Source organism: Herpailurus yagouaroundi, unplaced genomic scaffold (assembly GCF_014898765.1).
Source record: "Herpailurus yagouaroundi ecotype Mexico unplaced genomic scaffold, PumYag 28, whole genome shotgun sequence".
Lineage (NCBI taxonomy): Eukaryota > Metazoa > Chordata > Mammalia > Carnivora > Felidae > Herpailurus > Herpailurus yagouaroundi.
This window is the reverse complement of record NW_024412376.1, coordinates 5,846,832-5,860,430: the sequence shown is the minus strand read 5'-3', so window position 1 is coordinate 5,860,430 and position 13,599 is coordinate 5,846,832. Positions and strand designations below refer to the sequence as shown.

Below are 13,599 nucleotides of genomic sequence, written 5' to 3'. Positions count from 1 at the left end.
GACTGGATGCCAGACAGAAGGCGGAGGAGGGCCCTGCGAGAAAACCCGCAGCAGCTCCCACAGGCCAGTCCTTGCTGAGGACTAGTGGGTTGTAAAGTTAGGCAAAAATGCTGGACTTTAGCCTTTTCGGATATGTAGGTTGTAAAGGGTGTCGGAAATACCGTTGAAAGTGGTAATTCCTCATTTTTCCCCCTTGGCAGCTCGGATTCAGAAGGTAATTTTGAGACCCCTGAAGCTGAAACACCAATCAGATCACCTCTCAAGGAATCCTGTGATTCATCATTAGGATTGGCAGCACCGGGGGCCAAAACCCAAGGTAAAGGAAGATTTTCATTTTCTGCCTCTTTTGTTTTAAAGTTTTGAGAATGTAAATGAGGGAAGGAAGAGTGTTAACTTAGGACCATTTAAAAAGCTTTTGATCGACTACTTACTAAAAAAGAGCTGTTTTAAGGCTCCTGGCTTATTTGAAATATTTTTGTTTGTTTCAGGAATATGGTTTTCTTCCCAAGTGGTTTGTACATTTGCAGTTTGAGATTATCATTATCAAACATTCCTGCTGGGCCCTTCACCCTAAGCCCCTAAAAACCAAAAATGTGTGTAGTAATGCAGAGGTGAAGGTATGTTTAGATTTGGCTTCAGATGTTTCTCAGGCTAAGTCACTTTCTTCAGGGGTGTGTGTGGCTGGAGACAAAAATTATATGTAAGAGTGGACCTTTTTAGATAAGAAGGAATCTTAAGCTGTTTCAAAATTGTTCACTTCTCCTTCATCTGTATAGGAATGGTGAGCCTCTCAGTCTACCTAAGGAAACCTGGCACAGAGATGGTCTCCTAGCCCCTCAGAGCTCAACCTTGAGCCTGCCCTTCAACTACAAAAGCTTCTGATCCATTTAATTAGTAGAAACCTTTTTTGTCACACAGCCAGTTTTGAGTAAAATTTCACCTGTCCTGGTAGAGTCTGTTTATCTGTTCAATAGAGTGCGCTGTGATTCAGCAGTGAAAAAGTCTTGCTCTCACTGAGCTAACGTTATGGAGGGAAATGGATCTTTTAAAGGTTAAGCAAGATACACATGTCAGCTTGTCTTAAGTATTATGGAAAAAAATAAAGCAGGGAAAGGAGGTATAGGGTGCATGGGGTAGGGATAAGAGATGCCAAAGGGTAATTAGGCCGAGCCTTGCCAATAAGGGAACTTGAGCAGAGCCCTGAAAGAAGATTGAGGGAACAGCCTTGCAGATTCTTGGGGAGAGAACCTTTCCAGCAAAGGGAATGGCATCTGCAAAGGCCTAAAACAGTACCAGCCTGAGATGGGGTGAGGCCCCATGGTGGGAGGGTTTTGAGGACCAATGAAGAAGCCAGTGTGGATGGAGTGGTGACTAGGAAGGGAACAGTAGGAGCTGAAGTTAGATAAAGGAAAGTCTGGAACACTTTGTAATGATGCTTGGATTTTCTTTCTGAGTAAGATAGGAAGCCATTGGAGGGTGTGTTATCTCCCCAGGGCTGCCTTGACAAAGTAGAAACCCACAAACTGGGTGGGTTAAAACAACAGAAATATATTCTCTCACAGATTTGGAGGCTAGAAGTCCGAAATCGAGGTATCAGCAGAGCCACAGAGCCATGTTCCTTCCTAAGGTTCTAGGGAAAAATCCTTTCTTGTCTCCTCTAGCTTCTGGTGGTGGCTGATACTTCACGGTGTTCCTTGGCTTGTGGCAGGATAACTCCAGTCTCTGTCTCCTTCATTACAAGGCCATCTTCTTCCTGTGTATCTCTGTGCCTTCACATGACATTCCTTTAAGGACACCGGTGATTAGATATAGGGACCCTCCTAATCCAGTATGACCACATCTTAACTTGATTACATCTGCAAAGGTACTATTTCCAAATAAGGTCACATTCACAGGTATGGAGAGTTAGGGCTTCAACATATCTTTTTGAGGGATGCAATTTAACCCATAACAGAGCGCTTTGAGCAGAGAGATCATGTTTTGACATCCTTTTATTTTTTTTTTTTAATTTTTTTTTCAACGTTTATTTATTTTTGGGACAGAGAGAGACAGAGCATGAACGGGCGAGGGGCAGAGAGAGAGGGAGACACAGAATCGGAAACAGGCTCCAGACTCTGAGCCATCAGCCCAGAGCCCGACGCAGGGCTCGAACTCACGGACCGTGAGATCGTGACCTGGTTGAAGTCGGAGGCTTAACCGACTGCGCCACCCAGGCGCCCCTGACATCCTTCTAAAAAGACATGAGGCGCCTAGGTGGCTCAGTTGGTTAATCATCCGACTGTTGATTTCAGCTCAGGTCATGATCTCACAGTTTGTGAGATTGAAGCCCGTGATGGCTTCTGCACTGAAAGTTCGGAACTGGGAGCCTGGTTCGGATGCTCTCTGTCTGTCTGCCCTCCCCCACTTGTGCTCTCTATCTCAAAATAAACAAATAAACATTGAAAAAAAAAAGGCTACTTAACTGTTGTCTGGAGAAGGGACTCTAGCATGGATGTTGTTCTTCCATGTTTTCTCTTTTCCAGTGTCTGCCAGTGTCATCCTTCAATAGAGCCAGGTTATCCTGTTAACTAGTTTTTGACTTGATTATGACTTTTTTCTCCTAACGGTTACTGTATTTTATTGCTTCATAACTTCCTTACAGGTTGCTTGGGAAGTCAGGTTCTCTGTGAAAGACTTCATGATGGAGCTGGAATTATTGGTTCACTGATAATAATTATTATTATTACTTTTGTGGTTTGATTTTGCTTTGACTTGGGAGTTGTCTAATGCGTTTCCCCTGCTGAGAATTCAGCCATACTCTCAACACACCCTGGGTAGCCTCCCTCCCTGCTTTTTTTTCCACCCTGGGTTGCTTTTCACCATTGTTTTAGGCAGAGACCGCATGGGAACAGGCAGGTTTATACATTGGAGAGCTCACATGTGGCGCTTAGCTTTGCACACGGAAGATGCACTTGTTCTTCAAAGCTTCCTTTTTCTTCTGTCAAGATTGGCAGATCAGAAGAGAGATTTGAAAGCTGGAAAGAACTATTTTGAAGTTTTCCCATCAAATTTAAGTAATGCTCACGAGACCCATAAGTAGCGATTTGAAAGTCTCTTTGAATGTCCCTCAGCTTGGGCAGCTCCCTTCCTCACCATTCTGTCAGCTCCTAGTCTGATTCATCTTGACATATTCTTTGCTAATTGCATAGAGGCTCCTATGGCTCAGACCCCCCAGAGCCATAGAGAACCTATTGTTTGGTCCTTCCTGTGCCACTGACTCTTTTTTTACATGTTTTGGTAACTTCTAGCTCACATTCTTTTTCTCTCTTCTTTTGAAAGATTTCTTTTTAGAGAGTCATGGACCAGGAAAGCTGTGTGGAGTAGATCATGATTGGAGACCATGTATTTGATGGGGTAATGGGGTAGGGTGTACAATCTAGGAGACTACCACCACATATTAAGAAATCTTTCAATTTGGGGGGCGCCTGGGTGGCTCAGTCAGTTAAGTGTCCGACTTCAGCCCAGGTCACGATCTCATAGTCCATCAGTTCGAGCCCCGCGTCGGGCTCTGGGCTGATGGCTCGGAGCCTGGAGCCTGCTTCCGATTCTGTGTCTTCCTCTCTCTCTGACCCCTCCCCCGTTCATGCTCTGTCTCTGTCTCAAAAAATAAATAAATAAATAAAACGTTAAAAAAAAATCTTTCAATTTGGGGTTTTGTTTTATTTTTAATGTTTATTTTAGAGAGAGAGAAAGAGAAAGGGCAAATGGGGGAGGGGCAGAGAGAGAGGGGGACAGAAGATCTAAAGCAGACTCCATGCTGACAGCAGAGAACCTGATGTGGGGCTTGAACACACAAAATGTAAGATCATGACCCGAGCCAAAGTTGGATGCCTAACTGACTGAACCACCCAGGTGCCCCTGGAGCCTTTAAATAATAGGATGATTGTATATCAGCCTGGTAGTATTCTGCCCTTGAGAGCTCCTTCTGCCCAACGTGTAGAGTTAGCCCAGAGTCTTGTTGATGGCCTTGTTGCACATACAGAGTAAATATAAAAATACAACCAAACACCGGTCTGACCAGGGAAGATATCAGTGGACCAAAATTCCTGGAGACACGTTTCTCGTTGAAGTCTTAACTTCTGAGCTTGGATGGTCCTCTTTCTCCCAAATTGTTGATTATTTGGCTCCTGATAAAGTTAGTCTTTCATATATCTTTGGTTCCAAGACATAGTGGGATAGCAGGTAGAAATTATATAAGACTGTATCATTTTGGGGGATTATTTATGAGTTAGTCAGGGGTTAGAGTTAACATACATAAAAGATACTGGCTTCCTGGTATATTATGGTCCCCCAATGTATGGGCTGTATTCCACCCCAACTTCCATATGATTCTTTGGACGCAGGGAAACATCTACACCTATTTGAAGTTAATTTTCTTTTTATTGGAAGTTTTTGGGGACTTACAGTATCTGAACTCTGTCTTAACACTCCTTAAGACAGAATTGTATGCCATTCTAGGAATGAAACAATGGATGAGGTTGTGGGGATTTTTTTAAGCCACAGACAGAAGCTGGCTTCGGACTAACTGGTAAAATAAAAGTTTAGCCAAAGAGGTTCCTTGAAAATACCAGAGTGGTGGCTGTAATACTGGGGCTGGTAGTTCTGTGTTTGCTATCTGTCTGCCTCCCCCAACAAAGAGTGTTTAAGCTGCTGCTGTTAACTGTTCTTTCTTTTTGCTGGGGGATGTATCAGTGAGGAGATGGCACGTACAGAGGACTTCTGAAAGAGGTACAATCTCAAGTTCATCCCCTCCCCACTTTTTTGTGTGTGTGTGCTTATGGACTATGGTTTTGTCCATTGTCCTAGACTATAAAAGCTGCAGTGAGTGGATGTCCTGTGCTACTAGAAGCTACTAGAAGTCTCCCTGCCACACATATACCTTTATATGTATATACATATACATATATGTATATACCTTTCTTTGAGAAAGAAAATCTTAATTCATGCTGAAGCTCTTGTGTGTGCCCTTGGAACAGCTAGTTAAATCTACCCTGTTTGATATGTTAATTAGGTGCCTTTTCAAAGACTCACTGTAGTCCTCCAGAATAGAAGGAAAGAGATAAACAGGATCAGTCCACAGATGTTTACTGCTGGAGGCCTGGTGGGGAATGCAGAGTTGTTTATTGACACAGTTTTGGTAGTCTCGATCAGGAATCAGCAGACTGTGGCTCACAGACCAAATGTGGCCCTGTCTCTTGCTCTGACTGATTATTGTTTTGTCTGGGAGCTAAGAATTGTTTTTACATTTTTAAGTGCTTGAAAAAAATTGTGACGTGTAAAAATTATATGAAATTCAAATTTTAGGGCCCGTAAGTAAAGTTTTGTGGGAATGCAGCCACACTTGTTCGCTTAGGTGCTGTCTGTGGCTGCTTTCACACTAAAACAACAAGGTTGATTACTTGGAACAGAGACTGTGTAGCTGGCAAAAGCCTAAAATGTTTACTGTTTGGCTCTTTACAGAAAAGTTTGCTGACCTAGATCCACACCTAGGACAATTTTCATAAAAATATAAAGCTTAAGTAATTTGGGCTAACTTTCAAGAAAGCAGCAAGGCTATATACATGATTAATTAACATGAACTGTGGCACCTGGTGCCATTAGTGCAGGCCTGTATGCTTAGGTAAGACTCTAGGGAAAGGCTGGTTTGGGCTGGCTGTTTGTCTCCCTTACAAAACACAAATGTCATTGGTCTGTCAGTGTACTTGCTTTTTAATTGACTGTGAGATCCAAGGAGTTATGAAAAATGGAAATTAGAGAAGAATGAAGAGAACTTGGGAATCATTTAATAATATAAATAGAAATATATAACTTTTGACTTTTGCCCATTAAGTGTTTTTTAATAGTTTTAATTTAATTTAATAGTTTTAATTGGGTGTTTTAGAATTTATTTGACAGTTGATATGGTATATTGTTGGTATATGCTATATGGTTGAAATGGTATATTTATTGGGTTGTTTTAGACTGTGCATATATAAGACCTAGAATGCAGATCTTGTTAAAATGTAAGACTTAGGTTTTCAATTCTAAGGCTTTGAGTTACATGTACAAGAAAATATGCAGGGGCACCCGGGTGGCTCAGTGGGTTAAGTGTCTAGCTCTTGACTTGGGCTCAGGTCATGATCTCAACAGTTCGTGAGTTTGAGCCCCAAATTGTGCTGTGTGTTAGCTGTGCAGAGCCTGCTTGGGATTCTCGCTCTGCCCTTCCCCTGCTCATGTGTGCACACTGTCTCTCAAAATAAATAAATTAAAAAAATAAAAAGAAAATACTATACAGACATTTTTCATTAGGTATTTATTGAAGTGTTCCAGTAAAATTCATGAGTATGGTTCTCCTAAGGATTTAGTTTAACATCCTCTCCCTGCCCCTACCACAAGGATTGCTTTGTTAGAATTTCCTAGAAATGATGGGACTAATAAGGACCCTTAATGTTACCTAGCCCAAAAGTTTAACCCATGTGGCTCCTTTGACAATATCCCAAACCAGTACTTTTACTTTTATTTTTAAATTTTTGATGTAATTAGTTCTTTCATAGTTTAAATTTGTATATTCTATTATTATAAGATCTTTAAGGCTTGGAAACCTCAGCAGCATGATACAATTCTGTGGTGTTTTTTTTTTTTTTCCCCCAGATAACATTTTTAGCTCTCAACTTGGGAGATTCCTACTAGTTAGTAAATGGGATCAGAGCCATGTTTCTTTGTTGGTTAATTTATAGCAGCGTAAATGAGCCACACAGAGAGCTTCTATGTGGTGTTCCACCCAAAAAAGAAAGTCTTCTCGGGGAAAAAGTATAGTTTTTCCAGCAGACTTCTCAGGAAGTGCAGAACCACAATATTTCAATAAAAAACTTAGGAGCAGGGGTAAAGCCTCCCTGCTGAAAGTAAACATTTTAGGGGCATCTGGGTGGCTCAGTCGGTTAAACATCCGACTCTTGATTTTGGCTCAAGTCGTGATCTCGCAGTTGATGAGTTCGAGCTCCACATTGGGCTCTGCGCTGATGGTACAAAGCCTGATTGGGATTCTGTCTCTCCCTCTCTCTCTGTCTGCCCCTCCCCTGCTCATTCTTTCTCAAAATAAATAAACATTAAAAAAAGGAAGTAAACATTTTAATAACTTAAAGCAGTAAATGTTATAATGGTTAAACTCACTTTAGACTCGTACTTGCCAGTTTGGGGCTTACCTGAGCAGCAAATCAAGTGATATAGCTTACTGTGATAGTTTCTGGTGGTGCATGTGTGTGTGGGAGGGGCAACCCTTCCAAAATTATGTTGCTGCCATTTAATGCTCCACTTAAAAAAATGTATGTGGTCTAAAGCCGTTTAAACATTTAGGTTAAAGAGTACTCATAGTGTCTTTTTCAAGTGAGCAGTAGCAATGTTCATAGGAAGTCCTGGCAGCATAGGCCATTTTGTCACTATCTCCTAACTCAGGTTAGTGATGTAAAAGCTACTGGTTTATCTATCCAAAACAAAACAGCTTGGTGGGGCTGTGATAAATGAGGGTTGCTGAATTGCCTGAAAACTGTTAGCATTGGGCCTAGAAAGGGATTGCTGTTTCTAAGTTCAAGATCTCACTCTCTCCTTTGCTTGTACATGAACCTGATTTCATGAGTCTCCACAAACATGATTGTATCTCCAGGAGTTAGATTGATAATGGCTGAATGGATATTTCATTATTTCACAAATGAAAAAGTGTAATTTGACAGTTCTGTTTGACAGATACAGATATATTCCTAGCCAGTCCAGGTGCCCTCTTTCCCATGTCCTTGCTGGAAATATAACAACAAATTACTCATCTCCAGCTTTCCCACTAGAAGACTGCCACCCAGCAGACCATTGTCTTTATGTTTCAGCTGAGTTTGTCTGTTTGTTTATTTATTTATTTTATTTATTTATTAGAGACAGTGAGAGTGGGGGAGGGGCAGAGAGAGGGAGAATCCCAAGCAGGCTATGCTTTGCCAGCACAGAGCCCAACGTGGAACTGGAACCCATGAACCGTGAAATCGTGACCTGATCTGAAACCAAGATTCAGACACTTACCCGACTGAACCACTCTGGTGCCCCTCAGCTGAGTTTATTGAATTTGATGGGAGCAAGTAGGCTTTTTTTCCCCCCTTCTTTTCAGCATCTTACTTGATTTTAGAACAGTGATGCTGTGAGATGGGACACATATAATCTCCATTCCACAGATTGGGGCCAGAGTCTTTACCGCTAGTGGTAGAGTGGGGTCTTAAATTTAGCTTTTAAGATTGCACATCCAGAGCTTCTTGGAACATATTATACAGCTTCTCTCCCCCAGGGAATCTGTGATTTTCTGTGATTCTCTTCACTGATTGAAAACTTTTCAGAGGAACTGAAGGTTCTTAAAATGTTTCCAGGACAGAGTGTGTGTTGGGGGAAAGCATCCTTTAAGGTATCCTGTTAAGTGACAGTGATTTTAAGACAAAGTTCAGTAGGGGATATATATTCCATATTTATTAACTTTGCACATATATGAAGTATAAAGTGTAGTTCAGGAATTTTTTTTTTTAATTTTTTTTTAACGTTTATTTATTTTGGGGACAGAGAGAGACAGCATGAACGGGGGAGGGGCAGAGAGAGAGGGAGACACAGAATCGGAAACAGGCTCCAGGCTCTGAGCCATCAGCCCAGAGCCTGATGCGGGGCTCGAACTCACGGACCGCGAGATCGTGACCTGGCTGAAGTCGGACACTTAACCGACTGCGCCACCCAGGCGCCCCTGGGAATTTTGAATATTAGAAGTTTGCAGCACAATTTAGATATAGAGCCAGAAGCAGGAAAGAAAAAAAGCATTACTGGGTATTCAACTTTATTGAAAACATTTTGCTTCCTTAATGCTTAGCTTCAGCTTATCAGAAATAAAGAGGGAAGGGACATATTGAGTAGTAACTTTTGCTTTCTCTCTCCACATGTGAGTCGTGTGGGGGAGGAGAGGTAGGTACCTGGAGATGTATGCAGGGTTACATATGTATGCTGGTACCTATTTTGGGTTAGAAAGAAGAGTTTCTAAGAGGCCTGTATTAGTTATCTATTGTTGTGTAACAAATTACTCCAAAAGTTATTAGCAGCTTAGAACAATAAACATTATTTCACATAGCTTTCATAGGCCTAGAATTTGGAAGCATTTTAGCGGGGTGATCTGGCTTAGGGTTACTTGTGAGAATGCAGTCACAGTGTTGGTTGGGACTGTAGTCACCTGAAAGCTTGACTGGGGCTGGAGGACCTTCTCCTCAAGTAATTCACTACTGCCTGGCAAGTGCTGGCTGTTTGTGGGAGGCCTCAGTTCTTTACTATGTGGATGGACCTCTCTCTCTATTGGGTGGCTTGAGTGTTCTTCCAGCATGGCAGCTGAGTGACCAGAGTGAGTGATCCAAGAACAAGATGGGAATTGTAACGTGTTTTGTGACTTAGCTTCAGAAGTCACGTTGTTATTTCCATAATATCTTTTCGGTTTAACGAGTCAGTCCAGGGGCATGAATGCTGGGAGGTGGGATTCATCTCACCTGATAAATGGCTTCCTCATTGGGTGCCATCTTGGAGGCTGACTAGCACAAGACCATTTTCTACTTTTTAAAAAAAACTTATACCAAAGGGTATAATTTCAAAGACTTCAGCCTTTTTTATTACTTTCTTCCTCTGGGGCCTCTTCACTGCTTTATCCACCCCTTCCTTTGGCTCCTTTTTTTAGAGTACAGGAGCAGAAGCGACAGGAGAAATAAGGTCTTCAACCAGGGTCCCTCTCCTATTGTGGAAGTGTCTCATGTGCCTGGTGAATCGGTTGCTGTTGCTTTGGCTGGAGGCTCCTCTCTCTTTTCCTTTATCCTGCATCAGCCCCCAGCTCCTGTGTGGGCAGTTGCTACTTTGTGAGAGAGGCAGTTGGTATTTCGAATTCTCCAGTAATTATTTCTGAAGAGATGCACATTATGGTTGTTTGGCAGCAACGGAGTGAAGTTACACAATTTCACATCTCTGCAGAGGAGTCCCATCTGTTAGCACGTGCCCTTTCTCTCTGCTCCTCCTGCTGCAGTTGTTGGGGATGGAGGAAAAGTCCCACAGGGAGAGCCTTCTACAGTTTCTGTCTATGGTGGAGGATTTCTAATGTATTTGAAATGTATCCTCAAACAAATGCAGATGGTTCCGAAACTCCAGGACATCTCATCAGTGAGAAGACTTACACGTTGTTGGATGGGTTTCTGTGGACAAGGTTTGGCTGCCTGGTGGGCAGACAGTCTTGATTAGTGGGCCCCTCCATCTAACTGTATTGTGATGTTGGCCTTCAGAGGATAGGGTTTGGGTCTCCTTTTTAAATAAAATAGCATAACATGCTGGTTTGGAGATTTGAAATATTTTCTTCACCCTTATTTTAAGCTTTTAAAGCCTGTCCAGTGGCTTTCCAGATTACTCTTTACCTGTGGAGTCTTATATTTTAGGATGAGCCTCTGTCAGGAGTTAGAAGCTTATCTCTGGAGAACACGGCCTCTGGCGTGCTGTCTCTTACAAAAAGCAATTAAACTTGCCCCCGCCCCTACCAGCTCCTGAATAGTGTTTTATGTTTTTTTTTTGTTTTTGTTTTGTTTTGTTTTGTTTTTCTTGTGTAGGGCCCGGAGGCGGAGGTCTGGCCAGTTTGTTTGTTGTTGTCTAGGTTTGGTCAGGGGTGGGTACGTGAGGGGTGGTGTTGGATGTTGATGTTTTTCTGCTTTAAGTAGTGATATCTTAAAATTCTGGCTACCTAAGAGGATGTTCTGCATTTTCTTGCCTTGACTCACCCACTTGGAATCCTCTCCTTACTCTCATGCTCTGGATGACCTTGGGGCCCCACTGGTCGTGAGGGAACGTGAGCTCTGCAGCCTATACCCTGAGGTTCTACCCAGCATTCCTGGAAGAGACCTGCGTGTGCTGTTATCCTGCCCCTAGGTACCACATCGTGTCCACTTCTACTGCATTTTAAGGCCTGTGTCCTTGACTAAATGGCCTAGAATGTACATATATAAAGTATATTTCAACTTTGGGGTAATCAGAGGGACTGGGAATTCAGAGACATGAAACTGAAAAAAACAAAACAAAACCCTCGAATTTGGGACACTTGCCTAAATGCTAATCTGTACCTTATTAACAGTCTCCTCGGGTCAGACCACTTTAGCAGGAAGGGGTGGCACAAGTGCCGGAATCACACTTCCCTCCTGATTCCAGCCCTTGATTCCAGCACAGTAGAGCAGGGGGTGGGAGACAAGACCAAGCCATACATTTAAGAGAGGACAGCTCTTCAAAGGGAACGGGCCGAATGAAGAACAAATGTTAATCCTTTACAGCTGTTGGTGTAGAGCTGAACAGCTTCCCCACTACTTCAGTGTACTTTTTCTGTCTATAAATGATAATCTCTTGAAAAAGAAGTCCTTTATGTGTCAGACGTTTGCCCAGCAGTGGGCACTGGTTGAGGATCACCTCTGGTTTGGGTGCTCGCTCCAGTTTTGGTGATACAAAAGGGACCAGGTGTAAGGCCCCCACAGAACTCAGTCTGGAGGAAGCCTGCCGGCTTCTATTACCAGTGTTCTTACAAGGGAATGTATGAGGGAGGTCTTGGGAGAAGTCAAATGTTAAAAATCAGAATTGAAAAGAAACAGCTCCTTCCTCCCCGCCCCCCCCCCCCCCAAAAAAGCGAAAAGCATTTTGAGCTTAACAATTGTTCTGTCTCTAGAATGGTTCCTATGCTTGGCTATATCTGCTGTAGGAGAGAGGAGTGATGTCATTTTTTCACCTTTTTCTGTAAATAGAATTTATCTAGCACACTGTAGGCTTCCTCAAGAGAAATTTAAAATCCCAAATTGATGTGCTAGTGAGACCTACCACCTCGCTGCAGTGTCCCTACAGGTGATACACATAAGAGCTATTTACAGCATTTTCTGAAATGTAAGTCTGTGGTGTACTAGAACATTTTATTAAGAATTGCAGGAAACTCCTCCTGCTCAGCCTTTAAGCTGTGTCCTTTTTTTCTTTGTTAACGATTTTATTGAGGGGCACCTCAGTAGCTCGGTCGGTTAAGTGTTTTGCTTTCTGCTCAGGTCATGGTCTCGCAGTTTGTGAGTTCAAACCCCACATCAGGCTCTGCGCTGACAGCAGGGAGCCTGCTTAGAATTCTCTCTCTCCCTCTTTCTCTGCTGCCCCCCCCCCCCCGAAAAAAAATAAACATTTAAAAATATTTTTAAAAAGTTTTATTGGATATAATTCACATGCCATACAGTTCACCTATTTTAAGGGCCTGCGATGCAGTGATTTTTAGTATATTAACAGAGTTGTGCAACTATTGCCTGTGTCCAATTTTTAGAACATTTTATCACCCCCAAAAGAATCCGTACCCATTAGGAGTCACCTCCCATTCCTTTCCCATTCCACCCCTGGGCAACTGAGAATCTAAATTGTGTCTCAGTAGATTTGCTTATTGTAAACATTTTATATAAATGGAGCTATACAGTCTATAGTCTTTTGTGATTACCTCTGTTTACATCCATGTTGTGGCATGTATCCGTACTTCAGTCCTGTTTTATTGTTGATTAGCACTACACTACATGCTGTATTTTGTTCAGTTGATAGACGTATGGGTTATTTCCACTTTGGGGTTATTATGGTTAATGCTGCTATGAACACTTCCTGTGCATAGGTTTTTATGTAGATGCCTAGTAGTAGAATTGCCGGGTCATGAGGTAACTCTATTTCTAACATTTTGAGGAACTGTCAAAGTGTTTTCCAAAGAGGCTACACCATTTTACATTCTTACCAAGCATGTGAGGGTTTCAGTTTCTCCACCTCCTTGCCAGCACTTGCTATCCATCTCTTTGTAGCCATCTTAGTAGGTGTGAAGTGGCATCTCCTGGTTCTGATTTGCGTTTCCCTTATATCTAATGATATCGAGCATCTTTTCATGTACTTGTTGGCTGTTGGTATATCTTTGTTAGCAAAATGTTTATTCAGATTCTTTGTCTACTTTTTAACTGGGTTATTTATCTTTTCATATTGAGTTATAAGAGTATGTATTCTACATACGAGTCCCTTACTATAGATGTGATTGTAAATAGTTCTTCCCATTCTGGCGGTTATCTTTTTACTTTTTTGATGGTATCATTTGATGTGTAAAAGTTTTTAATTTTGATGAACTTCAGTTTTCTACTTTTTCTTTTGTCTTTTATGTCGTATCTAAGAAGGCTTTGCCCAACCCACAGTTCCAAAGATTTACTCCTAGGTTTTCTTCTAAGAGTTTTATAGTTTGAGCTCTTACATTTAGGTCTGTGATTCATTTCGAGTTAATTTCTGTATAGTTTGTGAGGAAGTGGTGCAACTTCTGTCTTTTGCATGTAGCTGTGCAGTTGTCTCAGCACCATTTGTTGAAAGATTGCCCTTTTCTCTATTGAATTAATTTTGTACCCTTGTCAAAATCAATTAATCATAGATGTAAGGGTTCATTTCTGAACTTTTAATTTTTTTTTTTTAAGTTTATTTATTTTGAGAGAGACAGAAAGCGTGAGTGGGGAGGCACAGAGGGAGAGA

The 13,599-nt window shown here is 41.9% G+C and overlaps 1 protein-coding gene across 12 annotated transcripts in view; it reads left to right on the top strand.

Annotated features, from left to right (window-relative positions):
- The window catches only part of TACC1 (transforming acidic coiled-coil containing protein 1), a 122,282-nt gene that overhangs the window by 64,016 nt on the left and 44,667 nt on the right, over positions 1–13,599 (top strand). For 9 of the 12 annotated variants that reach the window (XM_040454587.1, XM_040454769.1, XM_040455199.1 and 6 more), the window contains one exon: positions 201–316. The exons of the other annotated variants lie outside the window; for them this stretch is intronic. In XM_040454587.1, coding sequence (XP_040310521.1) covers positions 201–316 — 116 coding nt within the window. The remainder of the gene's footprint in view (positions 1–200; positions 317–13,599) is intronic. 12 annotated transcript variants of the gene reach the window in all.